General features: G+C 43.3%; 1 protein-coding gene across 1 annotated transcript in view; it reads right to left on the reverse strand.

Annotated features, from left to right (window-relative positions):
• Positions 1–22,654, reverse strand: part of LOC103657995 (zinc finger protein 827) — a 157,571-nt gene that overhangs the window by 117,936 nt on the left and 16,981 nt on the right. The window contains exon 2 of the mRNA XM_008685446.2: positions 8,381–9,433. Coding sequence (XP_008683668.2) covers positions 8,381–9,433 — 1,053 coding nt within the window. The remainder of the gene's footprint in view (positions 1–8,380; positions 9,434–22,654) is intronic.

The raw sequence follows: 22,654 nt of genomic DNA on the forward strand, positions 1-22,654 counted from the left end.
CGCTTTGGGAAGGGCTACCACAAGGCAGTCACAAACGCTTCAGTTTTTCAGGAAAGCAAACAAACCAACTACTTCCTCCAAGGAAAGCTAAGATAACTGTCTCCTCCTCCACCACCGCAGGAAAGGGTCTCTGCTGTGACACTGTGTTGCTACATGTCTGGGCTATCCCCTTCTATCGCTCGGTGCCACACCAGCTTCTGTAGTCTGGGGATACGGGAACTAAAGTCGAAGACTCAGACTTTCCTTTCTTCATCATGAAGGATCAGAAATATTTCCAAACTGATTAGATAAGTCATCATACACTCATATAATAGAATATATGAAGCCATTTTCTAAAATGAACTAGATCTAGAGATGCTGACATAGGAACATGTCCAAGATATTAGAATTTGTGGATAAAGCAAGATAGGAACCTCTATGTCTAGGCGGATTCTATTTTTGTTTTCTAAAAAATGAGAATGAGTTGTTGCTAATACAGTGAGATAAAAGGCTGACAGGAAACTTTATAAAGGATGGGTCAAGCTGACAACACCTAAAGCCACTCATTAAGCTTAACATCACTGAAAAGGGGACAGACATCGTGGGCCTTCTGATAAGCCACCTATGAAATATTCCTACAAAAATAATTCAATCAAGCCTCTATGTAGAAGTTTACCAGAAATACAGGTGGTTAAAATAGCAACAACACAGTAAACCCACATGCCCAGGGGACAGAATCAGCCAAATCCAGAATGTTGGAAATTCTACAGAACAGATGACAGTCTCTTCAAGGAAATGGCTCTGGGGAAAGGCACCCGGTTATGGAGACATATCAAACAAATACAAGGTGTGAAGCTGATTTTGATCCTGACTCGAGCAGAGCAATTATAAAAAGACACTTCCTATACGCAACTAATGAATCATCGAACTTTACATCAAAAACCAGGGATGTACTGTATGGTGACTAACATAATATAATAAAAAAATATTATTATAAAAAAAAAAGACACTTCCGAGATAACTGAAGGAATACTGATTGTAACCCAGGCATTCCATAAAATCATGAAACCATCGTTGATCCCGTTTGATGTGATAATAGTTACTGCGTTTTGTTGTGTTTTTTAAAGTTTTTCTCTGCTGGAAATAATATACATGGTAATACTTACAGGCAAATGGATACAAAACCTGGGATTTGCTTGAGCAAAAAAAGACAAGGAGTAGAAAGAAAGGGATGAGTAAATGAAACAAAAGACGATATCCTTTTATTTGTATGAAAATGGTCCGTAAGCACACCCAAGAAACCATTAAGCAGTTACCTCTGGAGAACTGTGGATTAAAAGGAAGGGGTCGGAGAGGGAAACTTCTGTTTTTATTTTATATTCTTCTATACACACTGGATTTTTTAATGCTCACATTACTTTTATCATTTTAAAAGGATATATTCTCATGTGTAAACTTTAAAATCATCTTATTATTTATTCATCGAGTCAACTGAGTCTCTGTATGCAAAGGACCACTTATCATGGATGGAACCAGAAGAGTTCTGGAATACACTTAGGGCATTCCAAAAATTCTGTTTCACTATGACAGGTAAAATAAGCAATACTGGTTACCCTAACCAAGCAACCTGAAAAAGAATCTGCTAAAAATATACCTTCAAGTCTGGAAAGTCTACTTGTGATGTTTTCGTCCCAAGCATTTCCTTTTCTGATTGGGGGATGGGGTGGGATTGACGGTTCTTTCACACTTTGTAGAGGCCTATAAACATGCGCTTTTTTTATTAACCTGCCTTTAGCTTTCCTGGTGTTTTTGTTGATTGCCTCTGCTGACCTGGAATCCTGTCCCTAATCTGGCCTCTCATTTTCTATCCTTCATCGTCATTTCTTCCACTCCAGTATCTTGATCACAAAGACTACACATTGAATCACAGATTTGAGAGAAAAGGCTGAACCAGGCCTCTAGGTGAGATTATTGTCATAAACCAGAGGGGAACAAATGATAATGATGTCTATTTGGGGTTGTAAGAACATCAAAACAGTAAGAAAGACATACACAAACAGGCTGCCACTAATCCCCATTTTCCCAGTATCTATCCGGCCTAATTTTACAGAATTGTCGGGAGAGGAGAGAAAAATGGAGATGTCCTCCACTGACCTGAGGTTTCCTGGCACATCACAGGAGGGCAATAAAAAGGCATTAACTGACCAAAGGAACATGGCCAGCGCCCCCTGGACACCCCACTTTGCTTAATATGACCAAAATCTTCCTTATTTGTTCTGATCCCCCCACTCCCTAGTGTGCATTACAGAACCCACTACATTAAATCGTGCATAGTAGCATTTCACATGAATCTATTTTATTTTGGAGCTATGCTTCCTTTAATTAATACCAAAAGATACACGAATCGTGTACAAATTAAGGTGTCCTTGGATTGACTGGGAAAAAAATTAGAATACTCATAATGAAGAGAAACTAACGGCATGAAATGTGCCGAAGCACCACACTACTATAACTGTTTGAAATTTTTAACTGATCATGGCAGGAAAGGAAGAAGACAGAACCCAAATGATAAAAGTCACCGTAATACAAGGATCGATTTTCAAAGTTGGCCATTAATCTCCCCTGGCAACATCTGCATTTTTATTTATTAAATGTTTTTTGATATTTTAGTAGGATGTCCTCCCTGTCTAACGGAGGAAGTGAGGATATAGTCTAGTTTGTATGCCAAACTATTTTCAAGGAACTGACAGCTGTAAATTTCACTCAAATTTAGAGGCTAAGGAAATACAACCACTTCTTCAGACCAAACCACACATTCTTAAGGCAATAGGTTCCAGACGTTCATTATTTCACCTAGTTTACAACTGTCTGATAAACAATTTCCCCAAAGGTATCACTAGCTGGCTAATATCACCACAAACAAAATTAAATCCCACCAAATGCTAACAGACCCAGTGGCATGGATAGTTACTACTTTGCTTCTTTGGAGAATACACATTCTCCTCACAGACAACAGTATTATTGGAATAAGAGAGATACTAAACGCGTGTAAAACGCCTGTCACGCAGTAAATGAAAGCTCCTGGTAGTAGCTGTTGCAATAATAGTAGTGATGATAGGCTCTAGTCGTACCTTCCAAAGCAGGAAACTCAGCAGGACAGCAGATGTAAATTTAAACAACTGACATCACATAAATACATAGCTCAGGGCCTGGCCCAAAAGGGTGGTTTGTCACAGAAGCCTGGAGAAAATAAAGGAGCAGGTGTCCACTGTGCTACGCGGGTAGGGTCCAGCTCAGCCTAGGCAGAACTCTGATGGCCAAGTTCAGCTCAGCAGGGAAAAGAGAGAGGTGGAAAAGAGAAGGGGAGGAAGCGGGGGAGGAGGGGCTGGCTGGGGCAAGACAAGAGGTCTTTACCCGTGTGTCTGCCGCACCCAGACAGCTCTGGGTGTGATGTACAATTCAATAAATGTGTGTTGGACTGTAATGAGAGTAATCAGAAAGGGCTGGGTCAAGAGAGTATCAAAAAGTGAAATGAGTGCTGGAAATGGAAGAAAAAGGTGCAGGAAGTGGCCAGCAGGTCCCAGTGGACGCAGTGTCAGCCCAAGAGCACATGCTTTTCACCTAGCACGCCAATACATGTCTCAAATGAATGGGTGTGGAGAGATGTTCATGTACTTACATCTCACCTATTTCCAAAATGAATTTGGAGCAGCTGATATTTAAAAAGCATGCAGTATGACTACACCATTAGTAAGGTACACAGTAAGTGTTTAAACTATTTACAGTGGACAAGACCTGCCCAAGGCAGAGACAATCTTGTGGGAGGTTTGAGGGTGAATTTTAAGAAGCAAGATAGTGAATTCAAAAAATAGAAAAAAAATTATGTTTGTTTTGAGTTAACAGATGAGTTCAAGAATAAGAAAGGAAAAGCAAGGAATCTTAACATAAGGAATCTTGGAGATAATTCCCAACTATCTCAGTTTATAGATGAGGCAGCTGAAGTGAGGTGTAAGCTAGTTAGTAGCAGGGTTGGGATTAGAGCCAATATCTTCACTTCCAGTTTGGTGTTCTACCTGTTGTTACATATAAATCCATAAAGCAATAACAACACATATCACTGGGGGAAAAAATCATGGAGGCTTTCATGAACTTGCCTGCTTTAACTCAAGGTAGAAATTTTTAAAACCAATGTAACTGTTTCGTAGGCCTTGATATCAAGCTTTCTCTTATTAGAGCCTATGTGGCAATTTGCAGAAAATCGAGCTAATCTGCAAGTCGTATGCAGGTAGTATCCACATATACCCCTTATCATACACATCAAAGGCATTCAAGATGTCAGGTGACCCTGGGTACGTATAACCCTCATCACCAACTCCACTCCAGGCCTACCAGCCCACTGGTGCACATCCGTGTAGGATGACCCATCCTCCTTCCTAACAATATACATGGAATTAATATCTTTTAAAAGAATTTCATGGGCATGTCTCTCAAATGCTATTTCAGGTTATAAAAAAACATGTTAGCAATGGGTATCACTGGGTTTATCTGTTGTTATTGACCTTGATGTTATTAATGCATATTTTAACAATTGCTAACTATTCAATAAAACTAAGAAGTTTTAGATATCTGGATATCTAGACAAGAGGCAGTCTAAGTTTAAATCGCTGGGGAAATATAATTGAGGTCAGTGACAGATAGTTCTGAATCTTGATTAAAAAGTGAATTTTCTAAACAAGTTCCTGCCTTGTGCTCATTCCCAGATTATGGCTCTAATAACCATAGACCTAATGGGAGTAGAGGACGAGGTTACCTCACTTTCTGGACTTTCTATGGCTTTGCAATAAATTTTAATAGCATCACGTAAATATGAAAGAAAACAGTACCCAGAAAACTTCTCTCTCTATTGACCCAGGAAACAGTCTTAGCCTTCAGCTGTATGACACCAGTTTGCTTCTAAGCATATTTAAATTTTGTTTAGTAAAATAAGTTTCAGAGACCCTCTCTCTAAAACTCTCCTTGTTAGTTCTTTTAACTAGGAGCCTGGCATCCTGGGAATCTTGGTGGCCGTTTACAAGAAACTTTGTCTTTAAAATAAAAACCATTTACTTTATTCTGAGAGGCAACAAACAGTAGCTTCAAAGAGAATTGAGTCAATGTGTGACATTTATCTTTATAGCAAACGGACATAATCTTCTCTCTCTCGTGTCCCCTTTCAGAGGAGCAGTGCGGCATGTGCTGGGGCACGGGGTCACATGAAAGAAGCCTCCTCCTCAAGTGTCACGTCTCTCTTGCAGGGGGGAAAGGCTACCGAGGGGTGGACTCTTTAAAGGAATTAAATACACCATGACCTGGCAACAACTGAATCCTGTTCAAAAAAGAGGAATAAGGTCAGACCTAAAAGGCACTTTTTTTTTCCCCATGGTTTGGACTTCCCTTGACCTAAAGAAGGTCAAAGAAATGCTGGTGTCTAAATTACTCAATACAGGATTGGCTTTTCTAGCACGTATCTCTTTGTAACTCCAGAATCCACTTTCTCTGCCCTTTTTGCAACATTTTGGGAAAACAGCTTCAAAATGTAAGCCCTGCATGAAATCAGGACGGTGTGTCGTTATTTTTAAGGATCTTTTTTTGCTGTTATTATTTGTTTATTGAAATGATTAGGCAACAGACACCCTTTCCCTGCTGCAAGAAGCCAGCCTATCTATCTATTTTGAATTCAACAAAGATTTCTTTCTAAGGTAAAGAAAAACAACAATAAAGAGAGAGATGTTTAGAAACAAGGGTGACAGTTCTCACCACATTCTCATAATGCTTATTCGGTAAAGCCAAATTACATCTGAATCTTGCCCAGGGTTGCCCTGAAACTAACAGTCTAGTGTGTACAAAGGGAAGTGGGGGGAGGGCAGATGGAGAAGACCCACCTCTCCTTCCATTCCTCAGATTCAAAAATCTGTAACAGCCACCAAATCATCTCTCCATGATATGAAGATAAATAACAGAATGAAATAGTCCATCAACTCCTCCTTACTCCATCATCTAGCTAGCGTGCCACGAAGGGTCGACATTCGCTTTAACCGAGAGGCGCGCACAGCCGCCCTTTCCCCTATTGCCGACCCACGAGGTCAGACACAGAACGGGAATTATGGTGCGTCCACATGGAGACACGGAACATTTTCCAAGGGACCATGTCAAGAGCCCTCGTGGTGGTCCTCACAGCGATCTTCCCGCTTGTGTGAGCTTGACAAAATGAGTGACTCGTCCGCGGAGCTGCTTCCCCACCTCTTGGCTGGTGCCCAGGGGCATGTGGAGAACAGGGGCCACGGGGACCAGCCGGCCAGCAGGGGGTTGCAGAGACACAATATCCAAGAAGTTCCTTTCTCCCCTCTTTCAATGTGATCATTTTGAACACTCGTCAATTAAAATATTAAGGGTTTTGGCAATAAAAGAAATTCAGGAAAAAGAAAAGGAAAAAACAATTGTGGATAGGTCTCCATGTAAAATTCTGCTGAGGAGCTCGTGGAAATGTTGGCATGGATTAAGTGCACTAAACCATAAAGGGAAGATATCTTTTCCCTTGGGTGTATATCCTACAACAAAACAGGCAGAAAGTCTCCCGTGCACTGGAAGTTCATGGCCTCTCTTACATCTTTACATGCATCGAAGCACTTGAGCGGGAAAAAAACTATACTTCACCACTATTGCTCGTCACACCCAAGACACTTCACAAAGATAAAGGTGCTACTATCTGCTTTCAGGAGCCACAGTTTCGTCAGTTACCTCTTTCCAAGTCTTCAGCCAACTAACACTGATTATTAATTTTATATAAGCTTTCCCAAGTAACTAATGTCCAGATGAATTTACAGTGTAAAGACCATAAATACACCCATTCAATTACCAGATATGGAGAATATTTACAAAATTACATGTTACATACAGCCCTACCTCTCTTTCTGCTGCTACCCCTAAATGAAATTTCTCTAAACGAGGAGTGATTTATTCCATTGCAAAATTACCCAGCTCCCTTTGCTCTTCTCCTGGTATCCTAATTTTAGCCATTTCTCGCTTTTATTTCACCAGATGGCAGGTAAGAAGTGAGGAGACATGAAACTCAGAATTGATAAACATTTCAGGATTTTTATGGACACTTCGGAAACTCTAGAGTTAATGGTTTGGATCACTCAGCGTCATAACAGTTCCAGATAGCCATTCCCCTAGTTCTATTCTTCTGTTTACACAAGTTCTAAAATAATTAGAATTAGCGCATATAGCCCACTCAGCAATTTAAATGGAAATTTGTCAGAAGTGCGTCAAATTGATGCTAGCTGCGATCGTTCAATTATTTGCCATTCTAAGCACTCTTCATCAATGTAGCTGCAAATAATCAGAAGTTGGCTAGACACACACAACGGCAGTGTTTATACTGATGAGGACACACATAGCCTACTTCCTGTTCCAATCTGACAGGATATCCTTGGGAGACATCTGAAGTTCCATACATCCACCCCGGGACCATGAATTTATCATACACACAATTTAAAAACAAACCAGTACAAGAAGTGATGCTTCCACCGTGAGAACTCAAGTGACTAAATTTCTCCCTCAGATGAATAACTTGTGAACGTCAAGGCTCCATAAGACAAGCGACTTCTCCTTTGGAAAGTCTGCCCTCACAAGAAAAACTTATGATTCAAATTTTCCACATGCACATTCCTTCAGAATCTGATTGGATTTGAATTTTTTTAAAAAAGCATTTGCAGGAAATGCTTTGATTATGTCTGAATGACAATATTCTTTAGAGTTCTTCTATGACAAGAAATTACAGAAGAACAGGATAAGTGGGAAAGGCTTAAATTCCACACAAAAAAAATAATAAAAATGCTAACATAAAAGTGTATAGTGTGATAAATTAGGGCCGAGTAGTTACTGTATACAAAAGTCCATTTGTGATGGGAGGCAGCAGGAGGGTGGGCTCTCCCTTGTCCACTGTTTCAAAAGCAGCGGGGGTTTTTTCTCCCCCTATGTTCAGTGATGCCATGCACTCCATGACAAAGATGCTTTGATCTTCTCCCATTAAATATGTCTTGTATGGACCCAGCCTGCACTTGGTAAGGAAAAAAAAAAGATCATTTATATGAAAGGGAGGAGTACTGTACATCTCTAAGATTATTCATTACCTTTCAAAAATGAAGCTATTTGTGAAGTCTTTGTGTAATACATACATGAAAGCCCACTACTCTGCTTACTTAAAGTATTTTCTTGTGCTCCTGCTTTTTTATTCCTGCCTCGGATCCGATGGGGAGCCCAACCGAATAAAGCAGTGAAGAAGACATGGCAATTTACAGTAAAAAGGGAAAAAAAAAAAAAAAAACTTACACGATGGTGGAAATAAAAGATTCCATACCTGAATTGGAGGGTTTAGAAACTCTTCCCTTAGGAACGGGGAGTAACAATAATTCCAAGGACTGTGGCGGTGGTGGCGGAGGTGGTGGCGGTGGTGGCGGGGGTGGCGGGGTGACTTTTTCTTGCTTCTTCTCCGAAGGCGGTGGTGGTAGAGGGTCCTCAGGCACCAGTGATGACTTCTCAGCCAGAAGACTCCCAGCAGCCCTTGCTGCTACCTCTTTCAGAAGGGCAGCCGAGGAGGTCATGGAAGCCAGGGAAAGGAAAGAGCTGGCCGGAGGTGGGTGCTCCTGACCAGGAGTCAAGCTTCTCTCACTGACCTTCTTGGATAAGGCTGCCAAGGTGGAACTGGCAGACTGGGAGCTAAAAGGGGAGGAAAAGGACTCAAATCGCATGGTCTCCTCAGTCCTGGTGAGAGATTTGTCCTGCAGAACGGCATTGGCTGCAGCTTTCAGTTTTAGGATGGCTGAATCCGGGGACAAGCCGCAGGTGGTGGTTGAGTTGGACAACCACTTACCTTGGTTCCATATAAAACGGTTACTTGGAGTGTATTGGTCATTCTGTTCCTGCTTCTCAGCCAACTTCCTGGCAAGAACACTGAGCTGTTGGGCATGGTGGGACGGTGGGGAAAAGGAGATATTCGAGCCCACGTTTACCGGGGACTCCACCCTGCCATTGGCCGTGGTGGTGGCATCGAGTTTGAGGGAGCCGGCCTCCAGCAGCCGCCTCAGGTTGCTGCTCAAGGGCTTTGTGGAGCCTGGGGGGTCATCTTCACACAAAGAAGACACGCCAGGGGAGAGGTGGTCTTGACACTGCAGGGAGTCTCGCAGGACCTCACCGTCAAGTCCCACCAGCTCCAACGTGTGACTGCTGGGGGTCGCACTTCCCAAGGAGGTGTCGGGGGAAGTGGACTGCTCCTGGATCCGGTCCTCCAGAGACAACTTATAGTTCTCCTGGACTTCTCCATAGGATGCTTCTGACGGAGTCTCTGAAGAGTTTCCATACCAGTGCTCTCCTTCACTGAGCTCTCCCTCCGCCTCTTCCAGCCTACTAACATCTGGGGGAATTAAGAAGATCAGGTTTACTCCCCAGTGAGCAACGAGCAAGTCTGAAGACATTCAAATGGAGTTGTTGACATGCTTCCTCTTCCCCTCCCCCACCCCGAGAACCACAAGAAAGACAGCAACAGCCTTACTAGATAATGTCAGGTGCTGAGTCAGACAGACTTGGCATAAGCCTGAAAGAAGGTAAAATACTAAACAGGCAAAGGTAAAAACACACCCACCTACGAAACATATTCATCTTTCTATAATTATTCCAGACAAGTTGAAATGGAGAGGGGGGAGAGAAAAATGCATCTGGTAAAAAAGTAACTACATGAAGAGACTGCTATTCTCAGTGGTGGGGGAAACGGAACGACACTCGCTCCCTTGGAAAAAAAAAAAACAACCAGCATGATATCTTTAGTGTCTCATCAGAATTAGAGAGGAGGCCTGGCAGGGTGGGAAAATGTTGTCTGTGAGGCACAAGACAGTGGGAAGCTGCTTCCCCACTTTCTGATTCCATGACCTCCGGAAAGCCGCTTAGCTGGTTTGATAGAAGATGCAACTGATTTTTTTTGAAAAGTTTATCCAAAAATGTAAATAATACCTACTGTTATATATTGCAACTTCACCCAGTTGTTAGGAAGCTTAAATCATAAGAAGCATGTGGCTGTAATTTGCAGACTGTCAAGTTCTACACAAAAATCAGACCTCATTAGCAGACACTATTCACATTACTGATTTCTTAAAGTGACGACGTCTCCCATGTTATGCACGCTACTTCTTTGAGAGTCGTGGATTCCAATTACCAACATGCCTGCCATCCCGTCACAGGCAATGATTAGGAATTTGTTCCCTTCCTCTACTAAGAGTCCCCTTTAATGATTTTCCATCTATTAATTTATCTATCCACCACTACCACTCTGACTGCCCTCCAAGCACCACTCAGCCGGGACTCCCTGCCATGCCAAGAGCACCCAGGAGCTCTGTCATTTTTTTACCTTTGCTCAAGATAGTCCTTCTATCAGGAATGTCTTTCTCTCCTCCAGAAAACCTGACTGTCTATTTATCCTTCAACTTGCTACCTCAAAAGTTTCTTCCTTGTGATTGTCCCCGGAACTCTCAAAATTAATCTCTCCTTCACATTCACTCATTCACTTATTCAACAAATAATTGTGAAGTCCCTGCAGCATGCCAGGCATTGTTCTAGATCATTCTAGATTGAACCACATTGAACAAAACAAAGGTCCAGCCTTCTTGTAGCTTATATCCAGTGGAGGAAGATAGATGTCACACAAAACTTTAAAAACTAGTAAATCATAGAGTAAGCCAGAGGGTGATAAGTGCTACGGAAAAAGATACACAGCAGGACAAGGAGGTTTGGAGGTAACGGGTAGTTTCAATCTTAAATAGAGTGGTCAGAATGGGGCTTCACGGAGGTGGTGACATCTGAGCAAAGACGGAAGAAATGGGAAGTTGTTCAGGCAGCTACCCCTGGGAGAACGTTCCAGGTACAGGGAGTCTCTGTGAAGTCCCTGATGTGGGGACATGTGTGTTCGTGACACAGCAAGGAGGCCAGTGTGGGCAGAGTGGAACAAGTAAGGGTCAGAGCAGTAGGAGAGGAAGTCAGAGAAATAACATTAGAGAGAGCGAGGGAGGGGGGAGAGAGAGGGTGGCTGGGAGTGTGTGGTGCGGCAATGAGGCTACCAGACCCGCACAATGCTGTAAATTGCTGAAAGGTCTTTTGCATCTGGTGAAATTGGAACTACGGAGGGCTTTGATATGATGCGACTTACATTTTCAAAGGACTCTTCTGGCTGCTATGTGAAAAAGAGGCTGTAGACACAAGGGTGGGGGCAGGGAGACCAGCTACGAGGCTGGAACCCAGGTGAAGGATGACAGTGTGAAGTTCAGCTCAAGGTGACCGCCCACGGTGAGAAGCGGCCAGATTCTGTGCATCTTCTGAATGCAGAGCCCACAATCCCGTGTTTTGCTCCTATTGATTTTATATCACTCTAAATTACCTGTCTACTATCTGCGTATCTTCTAGAAGGTAAGTGGTGGTGTTCCTTGGAGGCAGGGATGGAGTTTTATCATCCACATCCCCCACTGTGCCTAGCACAATGCCTGGACCCCAGCAGAGTTCAATGAATGTTTAGGGACTAAGCCCAAACTCCCCATTGTGCCAAGTTTTGCTATATAACATGCTGTTTCTTTTCTGAATAGAAACAGCTAGAACTAGTAATGCATGAGCTACAAGCTAATACATTGATCTTCCCATGGTATTTAGAGAAGAAATGTCACAAATGACAAATTCTCTTTCACTAAGCTAAAGTTCTGCAACTCCTTCCTGAGATTCTTTATTAAATTATCAAGAAAATGTAAAATATCAAACGGAATTTGCTGAAAAAAGGCAGATAGAATTGAATTTTCTCTGTTAAAAACAGTCTGGTTCCTTGTGATTTGCCACATTTCCTTCTTCCCACTCGATTTCAACATTTTTCATCTTTGCTGAAACCGGCAGGACCCTGAGCTACTCATCTCCCCAATGGCTTCTCGAAGAGATGCTTTTTACCAAACACCAAGCAGTCAACATCAATTTCAACAATAGGGCTAATTTTAAGTTCCTTTGGCAAACCACCTTTCCTGATTTCAGTTTAAATATTTCATCCTTTAGAAAAATCACATGGGAACGATCCTGTAAATAGTAAGAAAAGTAAAAGATTAAAAATCACTACAATAAGAACAGTTGACTTATCTCCTCAAAGAGTCTCTTTCTCTGATCTTTATTGACACTCACTAAATGAACACAGGAAAATAAATGATTCAAAAGTAAATACTTCTAGGTTATATTTTTGTCATATGAGAGTAGCTCCAGATAGTCAAGACTGGTCTAGAACCAACGTGGCAAGTGTCGGAGAACAAGGTACAGAAAACCAGGGTTTTCAGAACCACAAAAATCATAACCACTTGCCCAGGCTTGTCATTTTACTGAGATTATGAAATACTCTGAGGGGCTCCCTGCTGGGATTTTGACACACAGCTACCTACTGCTATGCCAGAGCCAAGAACCCAACTCTCACAACACCCGGCCAGTGCTTCTCCGCACAGTCCCACGTCACCATCTGCCAGGTGCCCTCTGCACGGCAACTTCTGGAGAACTTGGAGCAGCTGCCCTCCCATCCCCAGTCAGCCATCCTTCCACTCTTGAAACAGAAAGAAGCAAGAGAGTTCTCATAGATACGGACGGTGTTCACTCCTTATCCTGAGATACACCATTAAGAGGTAAGTATCCTTTATTCCCATACTCCAACCTCTCCATTCCCTCCCTGCAACTTCTTTCTTGCAGCGGTCAAAAACTGATTCAAATGCCTCAAGATTTCAGCACTTCTACTGGCAAAGCCCCAAAGGCAAAGCTTAATTTCCCAGCCCCTCCACAGCCTCAGCAAGGAAGACTCTCTCGCCAAACGTGCTGAGGTCGTGAGTACATCAAAAACTGAAGTTGCCCATTCAGGCTCTAATCCTATCAAGCAGTGATAAGGAGATCTGAACATTCTTGAATGATACAAACAGCTGATATCCACATGGAGAGCAACTTTCCCAACCTTTCCAAAACGGCAGCCCCAAGCAAGCAAACAAAGCATTTCTTAAACAGACCAGTTTCCGTCCTACAAGATCCCTGGATATGTCTCAAATACCCAGTCCTCGGTTCTTTGCAGACACCTCTGAGATCCACTCTCTTCTGGACTGCAAGAAAACTCGGGTACATGAAGCATATTTTTAAACTCCCGATGCTCTATTAGTCGCCTTTCTGAAGACGCTGCTCCTGAAACTGAGTATTACTAGTCAAGTAATCACCCAATAACGCTAACGCGTGGCCTAGGAGCAGCCAGACCAGACACCCGAGGAGAAGCATCTCTGAAATTACTCTGGCATCCCGTGAGGTCAAGCGAAAAGCGGGAGCAGCTTTCAGAGAAATGAATGCCAGAGAAGTGGAGACCTGCAGAGGCCGTAGAACAATCCTAAGAGGCTCACACCAGCACGCTCTCAGTTCACAAAACAGCAGCCACAAGCATTTTCTCCCACAAACACGGATTCTCTTCCCCCTGCTGGGCTGCTCTGTATTTCACGTTGGATCTCAAGCGGGAGATGTCCTTGAAGGCTGCACGGGTCCACTGACGGGGAGCTCCCCGTCAGCGGGGTGGGCAGGAACCTCTGGAACCTTCCACAGGACATTCTGAGGAAAGACGGTCTCGCTGGCGAAGCTCAAAACAAGGCATTCCTGCAATCGAGGGGATTACTTTGTTGGACACCACGAACTTTCAGAACAAGCTGGGCTTGACTTCGGACTCTCTTTCACAATTCGAGAAGCCCCCGGGCAGCGAGACAGCTCCACCTTCCTGTCTGTCACCAGCACGGAATCGTGGCACCTCCTCGCCGAGCCCCCCACACACCGCGCCGTCCCGGAAACGCTTCCTGCGCACCCCGACTGTGCGGTTCACAGCTTTCCCGACTGAGGCTCCCGGGGAAGCCTCTAAGCGGCCAATGTAAATAACTTCCTTCTAAATACATTATTTTTAACCTCCAGAATAGGAAGCTTATTTCCATGGCTAATTTTACAACAACCTATGTCTCTGACAGCCAGGTTCACACTCATTCCTGTCAATTTTACACAACAGTCTGTTTGGGTGTTTTTCACTTTAAATCATAAACTCAAAGAATTAAGAATAGAAATGGTACAATTACAGAATGAAAATATGCTGAATAAATTTTGTTTCCATGTGGTGAATATTTCTCCTTTGGGGAAAACAAAACAAAATTCCACTACCTAACACATTTATTTATAATTCAGTTCTCAAGCAGAAAATCGGTAACTCGATATCCACAACTCTTGCTGCATTTTTTTTTTCAACTCACTTCCTCTTCGGGTTGACAGTTTTAATCAGATGCTTTTAATTGGACAAATACTCAACTCAGAAGATCCTCGATCAGAAAGACAGGGAGTGAAAAAAGGGGGAAAAAATGCAAGACAGAGATACCTATTAATTTTCATGCCTTTGGCTGAGGTTAAAATAAGTGGAGATGGAAATCGAGAAGCCCCGTTTCTAAATCGACCCACCACCCATCCCACCAGTCGGTCTGCTGTGAATCTAACCAGAGGGTTTGAAGAGAACAAGGTGGAAATTCTTAGGACTCGTCTGGGATGGTATTGATTCATGGCCAGTCCTCTGGCAGTCAACACCTTCTCTTGATAACAGGTGTCTTCACTGGTATCTCCCAACTAACCATCAGGCTCATTTTCATCTAAAAATCTTCCAGTGTCCTTCCTTTCCAGCTAACACACATTGATAGCTAAAGATCTATATTTAATTTTAAGGTCATGCATCCCTACCCTATGAATCACTTGTACCTGTAATACCTACCTCAAATCGGACAACCAACTTTTCCACACAATTTTATACAAAAGTGGTGTGTAAAAAAAAGTGGCTTGAGGAGCTCTGTATAGAAACTATGAGCAAAGCCAAAGCTAATAATGGACTTAATTCGACAAACATCTCCTGAGCATTTACTATGTTCAGGGAGCTATTGTCTGCGAGAGGGAGCCCCAGGATGTAGCAGTCTCTTGCCCAACGGCTTGCAATCATCAGGGAGCCAGGGCTGCCCAAGCGTCCGAAGCACAATGGCTGGTTCCATCACAGAGCAACCGAGCAAGAGCTGTGTGTGCATAAATCAATTCCAGTGGTGCAGATGGCTTTGGCAATGGACCTCGAAGGGATGAAGATGACTTTCTCAGATGACCCTGGAAATTCAGGTATTGGAGGGCTTGCTCTTCTCAAACTATCAGGCAGGAAACAGCCCTGTCATGGAGTAAGCTAACATTCAGGTGACATACGTTAGCGAAACTAACCTCATGAACTGGTTTTTATATTCTTAATTCTTCACATTTAAAAAACAGACCATCTATTGATTTATTAAAGTGCAGATTTTACCAATTTTCTTAACCATACCCATTCGTTTTGAAATCAGACCATTAGATTATGAATGCCTGAGGCGGGACCCTAAGTTGGTCATTTTCATATTCCTGCTCGATGCTCTGCCTAGAGTAGGGGAGGGCCTCTGTGTTGTAGTGACCACCAGGACTGCATGAAGCGACAGGTAAGGCTCTCAGCCCTTGTACTAAACCCAGAGAGGGGCACGATGGAGCTTGGATCTGAGAGGATGTCAACGCACCATCAGGGCTCTCTCTCTTGTTGCTTCTCGTCTCTTCTCGGAGGTTAGCCTCCTCCTCTCAGGCCACCTTCCCCTGGAGGCTGAAAACCTGGCTTCACTCTCGATCACTTACCACCTAGAGAAAGGTCTTTCCCCTTGGATGAGCCTGCTGGAGGTCAGGTTCCGCTCTCTGGACTTAACACTGAAGCCAGAGGGCGGGTTCTACAATTGGCTTAATGTGAGTCACAGAAGAAAGAAGAGGGAAGAGGCACCAGGAAGACAAGGATGACCTCTGTAATGTTAAATAAAGGTTTGGCATGCTGCACATTAGGCTGTTCTGAACCGATCTGATGATTTTAAGCATAAAACATATCCTCATTTAGGCCGGTCTTACCTGCCAATTTTTAAATTGTCCCTCTGAAGCCGGAAAGCCTCAGCATGTTCCCCACACCAGTTTGCCTGACACTAAGAGACCTCTCAGGGGTTTGGGGCTCCAAGGCCACAGTGTGAGTGAAACCCACGGGCGGGCAATTGGCCCCACGGGCCAGAGCCTCAGGGATCACAGCGAAATACCACGATGCCCAGGGTACCCAACTGCTGTCAGCAGGGCCAGAAGGAAAATTTAAGAACAGCTAGTTATTTAAAACTGCCAGGGTGGAGAAGACAACCAGACTCCTGTCACCAGTCCAGCTGGGGAAAAGGTGCCGTGAGGGCACAGGGGAAATGGGAGGAAGTCTGGAGAGGATAAGAGTCCGCAGACTGAGATAGCACCAAGAGGCCCTCCGGGTCAAGACACACATTTTGCGCACAGCAGTATTTTCCAAGTGTTGTTGTAAATGTCCACGAGTAAAACAAAGGTAACACAAATGAACACATCACTCCTTATCTTCAAAGAGAGTTGCCAACGGTATCTCAGCCGGTTTCAGTATTCTTATACGAAGTTGCCAGATCTTCCAGTGACCGAGGAGCTACCCAACCTCCTCCATCAAACTGCCCATCTCTTGGGACTCCTGGGTGGCTCAGTCGGTTAAGCATCTGCCTTTGGCTCAGGTCATGATTCCAGGGTCCTCGGATCAAGCCCCGTATCTGCCCCTTGCTCAGCTGGGAGCCTGTTTCTCCCTCTGCCTCTGCCTGCTGCTCCCCCTGCTTGTGCTCTTTCTCTCTCTGGCAAATAAATAAAGAAAATCTTTAAAAACAAACAAACGAACAAACGAACAAACTGCCATCTCAACACAAATGTTAGCTCCTCCATCCCTATGATTGCTTCGACCAAAAACCCTGCAGCCAGCCTTGACTCTTCGCTTTCCCTACATGCCTCATCAAATTCATCTGCATATCCTGTTGGTTCTCCCTTCCACATGCATCCCAAATCTCGCCACTTCGCACCATGTCTACCATTCCCGCCCCGAGCTACAGCGCTGCCAGCCCTCACGAGGACGATGGCAGTAGCCTCCCAGCTAGCCTCCTACTTCCAATTCTTGCCCCACTATGCTCAGCCAGCCTCCAAAATGGCTTCTCACGGTTCTCAGAATGACATCTAAAACCCTTACCTTGCCCTTAGGGTCCTACATAATCTGTATCCCTCTGACCTCATCTCCTACTCCTTGCTAGTAAATAATAAATACATATCAAAATTTCCCCCGAATAGCCACAGGGATGACTCCTTTACTTCCTCAGGTCTCCCCTCCAACAACACTGTTTATTAGAAGAACAGCTCCACGAGAGAGAGGGCTTAATTTTGTTCACGGCTGTACGCTCATCACTTAGAATGGGATGGAGCACAGAGCAGGTGCTCAGTTATTATTTGTCAAATGTATGAATGAGAGAGAAGAATGCGCTTAACAATCAGAAAGGCAGCACTTGTCAGTCTTGGAAATGAGAACGATTTTCAAAATTACAAATGATAATCCTATTTTTCTCATGTGAGTCAAACATGAAATAGGGAAAAGAGCTTGTTTTGCAAACTTTTCCACCAGTCTCCCTAGTGGCCAAAAAAAGAGAAAAACACCCCAGGGGAACCAAGGACCCAAGCTGAAGCCCCCTCCAGGTAAGCCCCAAATTTCTTTGGACTCTTGGCTTAACGTGCCATGTGAATTCCACTTTCTACTCTGTACTATAGCCGGGCTTGTTCTTACTAAATACTACAGGGGTGTATCTCACAAACCCCTGAGGGTTTCTTCTCTGCAGGGATGCAGCACGTTTCTCTGATTTCCACCTGCTCTGGAGAAACATGTCCCCTATGTGGGGAAGCAAGGATCTATGAAAAGTATCTAGCGCAGTGTCAAGAGCTCACTAAAGGCTGGCTACCCTTGTTACTATTCTTACTATCAGAAAACAGAGAGTACTAGTCCTATTGCCCCTACTTCAGACAGAAAGGCTAAATCACAGAGGGTAACTTCCCTGGACCACACCATGGATCTGTAGGAGACCAAGAACTGTAACTCTATTTGCTAAATTTGAATTTTGTGTCTGAATTAGAGATGGAAAAGCCTTGGAGCTTTAGTCATTATGGCTAGTCTCTCGGCAGAGGCTTAGATAGGGCCAGCGATTAGCCCATGGTCCCATGGTTGATTTACGAACATAGACAGGACTTGAGCTCAGATGTCTCACTCCAAAGGCCAGGGCTTCTACTACTACATCATGGTATAATCATCATGAAGTGAACGAGTGAATTCTAGAACCAGCCCTGGAACACAGGAGCCTCCCAACAAACACTGGTTGAATGAATGAACAATCATGCATAAAGCACTAAAAATGTACAGGGTGCTTTATTAGATGCTTTAATATTCACCAGCAAATGTGATCCTCACAATGACTTTATGTGGTAGACCATAGTCTCTTCATTTTACAGACCAGGAAACCAAGATTCCACAGGTTCATGGCTTACCCAATATACACACGTAATGAGAGACAAAGCAAGGTTCAAGCCCAAATCTTCTGGAAATCGAAGAGTACAAGTAGCCTGACAAAAAAGTGATTTTTCAGGTAACCAAAAAGTACCACAGTACCTTCAAGTAATCAACATTTTAAGCTTTATTTTGTTGGGATTTCAAAATACATACACTCTCAGAGATGAGTTCCCTCCTTGTAAATGTGTGGCGTTTTGGCTGCCGGAGCTGTAGTAACCATCACCCGGCTTATTAACACTGCGTGCAAACCAAGGATGAAAACCTAGTGTTGAACTGTGTCCCTGTGAAGAGATGGTCAAGTCCAACCCTCAGGACTTGGGACTGTGACCTTATTTGGAAAGATGGTCTTTGCAGATGATCAAGTTAAGATGAGGTCATTAGAGTGGACCCGAATCCCCTATGACGGGTGTCCTTATACAAAGGGGAAATGTGGACACAGAGACAGACACGCACGCAGTGAAGACTGCAGTGACACTGTCACGCCAAGGAAGAGAGAGGCCTGGAACAGATCCTTCCTGTGTCTTCCTTGTGCCTCTGCAGGCACCCTGACCTGGGACTTCTGGCCTCCAGAGCAGTGAGACAATAAATTTCTGTGTAGCCACCCAGTTCGTAATCCTTTGTTGCAACAGCCCCTGAAAACTAATATACGTAAGCCTGAATGAAGGCCTGAGGCATTTTTTTTTTCTGGATCTGCTCACCTCCGGCTTCTAAACTGTAGCCTTGGTTAGTGCGGTAGTTTCTGTACAAGCAGGCTATTACCGCACAAACTGACCACCCTGCTGCTCGTGTGAAGTCCTCTGAGGCTTCGAGGACTGTGAGCAGACTGTGAAGTTATTTTTACCTACCTCTACATTTTAACCAAATTTTTTTCAAATGAAAGATCTGGAGAAAGACATTAGGGAAGAGAAGGCTTCTAGGACTAGAGGTACTTCAAACTCTCCGGACAAAAATACACTCATCACTACGTATGTTGTGGCAAATTAGTAAGAAAGGGATTGTTCAAAATACGGCGTGAATCCACGGGCCAAAAGGCCAACCTGGAGACCAAAACACTCCTGGTTAGTCCACGGATTGATTACTTTGCTCCCTCACCCTTCCATGCACCTCCATGTTACAAAAAGCATATAGAATGTGTCCCCTCAAGCAATCAGGAGTAAATTTACCATGGCTACCATGGCGTTATCAGAAAAATTGTCTGTTAAGGCTGATAAATCGGTCGATTATCTGCTTCCTTGACTATTATTTCCTCTCGTATAAATGTTTTCATCCCAACATTACCAATACCTGTTATAAGATGAACAATATATTACCAAACCACTGAAATCACCAGGAAATTCTTAATAGATCAAAAAAGAACTTAACTACGAAAAAAGCCCTAATAACATAATAATGCACTCTGTCGTCTATGAACAGCACTCTATAGAGAGATAAATGGCTACTTATTGAAATCTTAGCTTATACATAAAATGATACATTTCTTCCCAGGCACATTTGCCAAGCGCTGACATCACGTACCTTGTAATGAAACAGATTATGCTTATAATCATTCTGCCTGCCAAAGGAAAATTTCACACAGTAAGTCCTTTATTTACTAAAAATGTATGTCTATACTGGAAGAAAATGGGCCTTTGGGGATGAGAGATTTCCCAAAGGAGAGGAGATGGAATTGCTTTTTATTTAGCGCTTAAATACATATAAAACAAAAGCTGCAGAGAAAGCAGCTCCCAACTCCCCTCCCCCCATCCCACCACATTTTCACGAAAGGATACTGGTGTAATGAATTGGGAGAGAACTTTTTTTTCTTCTTTTTTTTTTTTTGGATTAACCACACAAACCCATGACACTGATTACAAGGACAACCCTAACTCAAAGTTAACTTTAAACGCTGATTTAGGCCAACAACTTTAACCTGTACTCTGACCAGGCTTTGTGCCACGGCTGCTATCAAGTGATCAAATGTATTCTTATCCATTGTCTCCTTTTATTTTCCCTGCCCACCTTCTGGCACACACACAAGACATGAATGATGCCAAAGACAATGAAAACAACAAATATCACAACCAACCAACAAACCTGGGGCAATTCCAAGGGTCCCCTGTAGCTAGATGACCCTCACCTCAACAACTGGGAATCCTATGGTTTCACCCACCTAATTCTCTTCGAAGACTCCCAGGGGTGGGAGCTTTGCACGGGCTTGTCCACTTGGGGTTTCACTGAGAAACCTTCCCTAGGTCTTTTACTCGAAAGACCTGGCACTGCTTCCTAGCCACCTATCCCCGTGAGCGATGTTCCGCAGGGAAAAACATCCATGCCACTCCCCCAACAAAGCTCAGATGCTTCCGGAAACACATCAAGTGTTAAGGATGACGTTAGGAAAATGTGCTTTACTGATCCCTGCTTCAATGGAGGCTCATCGAACATTACATCAAAAACTAATGATGTATTATATGTTGGCTAATTGAATTTAAATTTTTAAAAAATGAAAATAAGCATTTATAAAAATAACAAAAAATATAAAAAACAAATGGAGGCTCAACTCCAAGGCAGAGGCTCAAGACAATAAAAATCCCTCTGGCACGCATAGGTACGGCCCCAAAGTGACCAGGAGCGATTCACACCACTCATACTCTTGTTCCTCTTGTTCTGAACCTTTGTTGGGGGGGGGGGGTCTATAAAATGTACTAATTTTGCATTTAAATGTGCACACCACTTCCTTTGCATTTTCTAGGACTTTCAACTATAGGCAGCCCTTGGGCTGCAATGTTTCCTGCGTATTTGAAGAACTTAGTTAACTAACCTTTCTCCACCAAAACCTGGTATTTGTAAAGAAGGATGAAGAGGTGTTGGACCATTTAAAGAAGCTCATTTGAGGAATACAAGTTTGAAAAGCTCTTTGATGTAAATATGCTCAACTAATCAGGCTTTGTTTTTAAATCTACATGTTTTGAAGTTACTTAGAGAAAGCCAAATTCTTTTGGTATTTCCACGTTACCGTCAGCAGTAGTGAATCCAATACAGCAGGGTCGGCAATCTTCTTCTGAGAACGGACTGACAGCAAATATTTTAGGCTTTACAGGGCACATACGGTCTCTGTCCCATATTCTTTGTTTTTTGTTATTGCCATTGCTTATTTTTTGTCTTAACAAAATTGTTTAAAAATGTAAGAACCATTCTTAGCTCAAGGGGCTGCACAAAACAGGTCAGAGTTTGCTGACACCCCCCCCCCCGCTCGAAAGAATAGGTACTTCACTTTTTCTTTATAATAAAAGCAGAATGGTGCTTAAAACAATATTGGAAATTCAGATACATGACAACAAGCTTCCTCATCATCTTAATCCAACCACCTCTGTGAGTCACTGAGCACCTCTGTGCCTCGGTTTCTTCACTATAAAATGAGGGGTAAGAACAGACCAGTGATTTTTAAACCATAGCATCAAGGAACCCGAGAACTCCAGGGAAGGCATGGTAGCATGGATCCAGCCCTACCTCCTGCCTTAGCACACATCTAAGCAGCACAACCTGGCTTTGCTCTCGTCTACATACTGGAGCTCCCCTTAAACTCAAGGGTTCCACTATGGTTTTTTTTTAAGTTGTGAAAAATACTGTATTAAATGATCTCAGGAATCCTCCTGCTGTCAATCTTCTATGAATCCATTATTGGATAATCAATCCTTTTGAAGTCATTTTATTGGGAAGTGTCAGGTAGATAGGAAATTATTTAAAATCCTATGTTGAGGTATTTAAAGAAGAGAAATAAGAACAAGAGAGTTTCTTCTAAAGGGCCACCTGTACTTATTTAGAATGGTGGAAATTCACCAGACAGCCCCACCAGAGGGTTCCCGGTCCCACAGATGAGGGCTCCGGGACAAGCAGAATAGTTTAGCAGTGGAAAGAGCTCAGAGTTCAGACGCAGGGACCTGGATTCCCGTCTGAATTTGGAACTTACCAGCTATATAACTCTTCATGTTTAATTAACAAAAACCAGGGCCTACTAAATACTAACCCACAGAGCGGGTGTTAGGAATACGGAGATGAGCCAGACAGATGTGGAACGTTCTGCTTCCCATCCCTCCATCCCTCATCTGTAAAGCAGGGTAGTAACACCTATTCCCTCTC

Source organism: Ursus maritimus, unplaced genomic scaffold (genome assembly GCF_017311325.1).
Source record: "Ursus maritimus isolate PB19 unplaced genomic scaffold, ASM1731132v1 scaffold_11, whole genome shotgun sequence".
Classification (NCBI taxonomy): domain Eukaryota; kingdom Metazoa; phylum Chordata; class Mammalia; order Carnivora; family Ursidae; genus Ursus; species Ursus maritimus.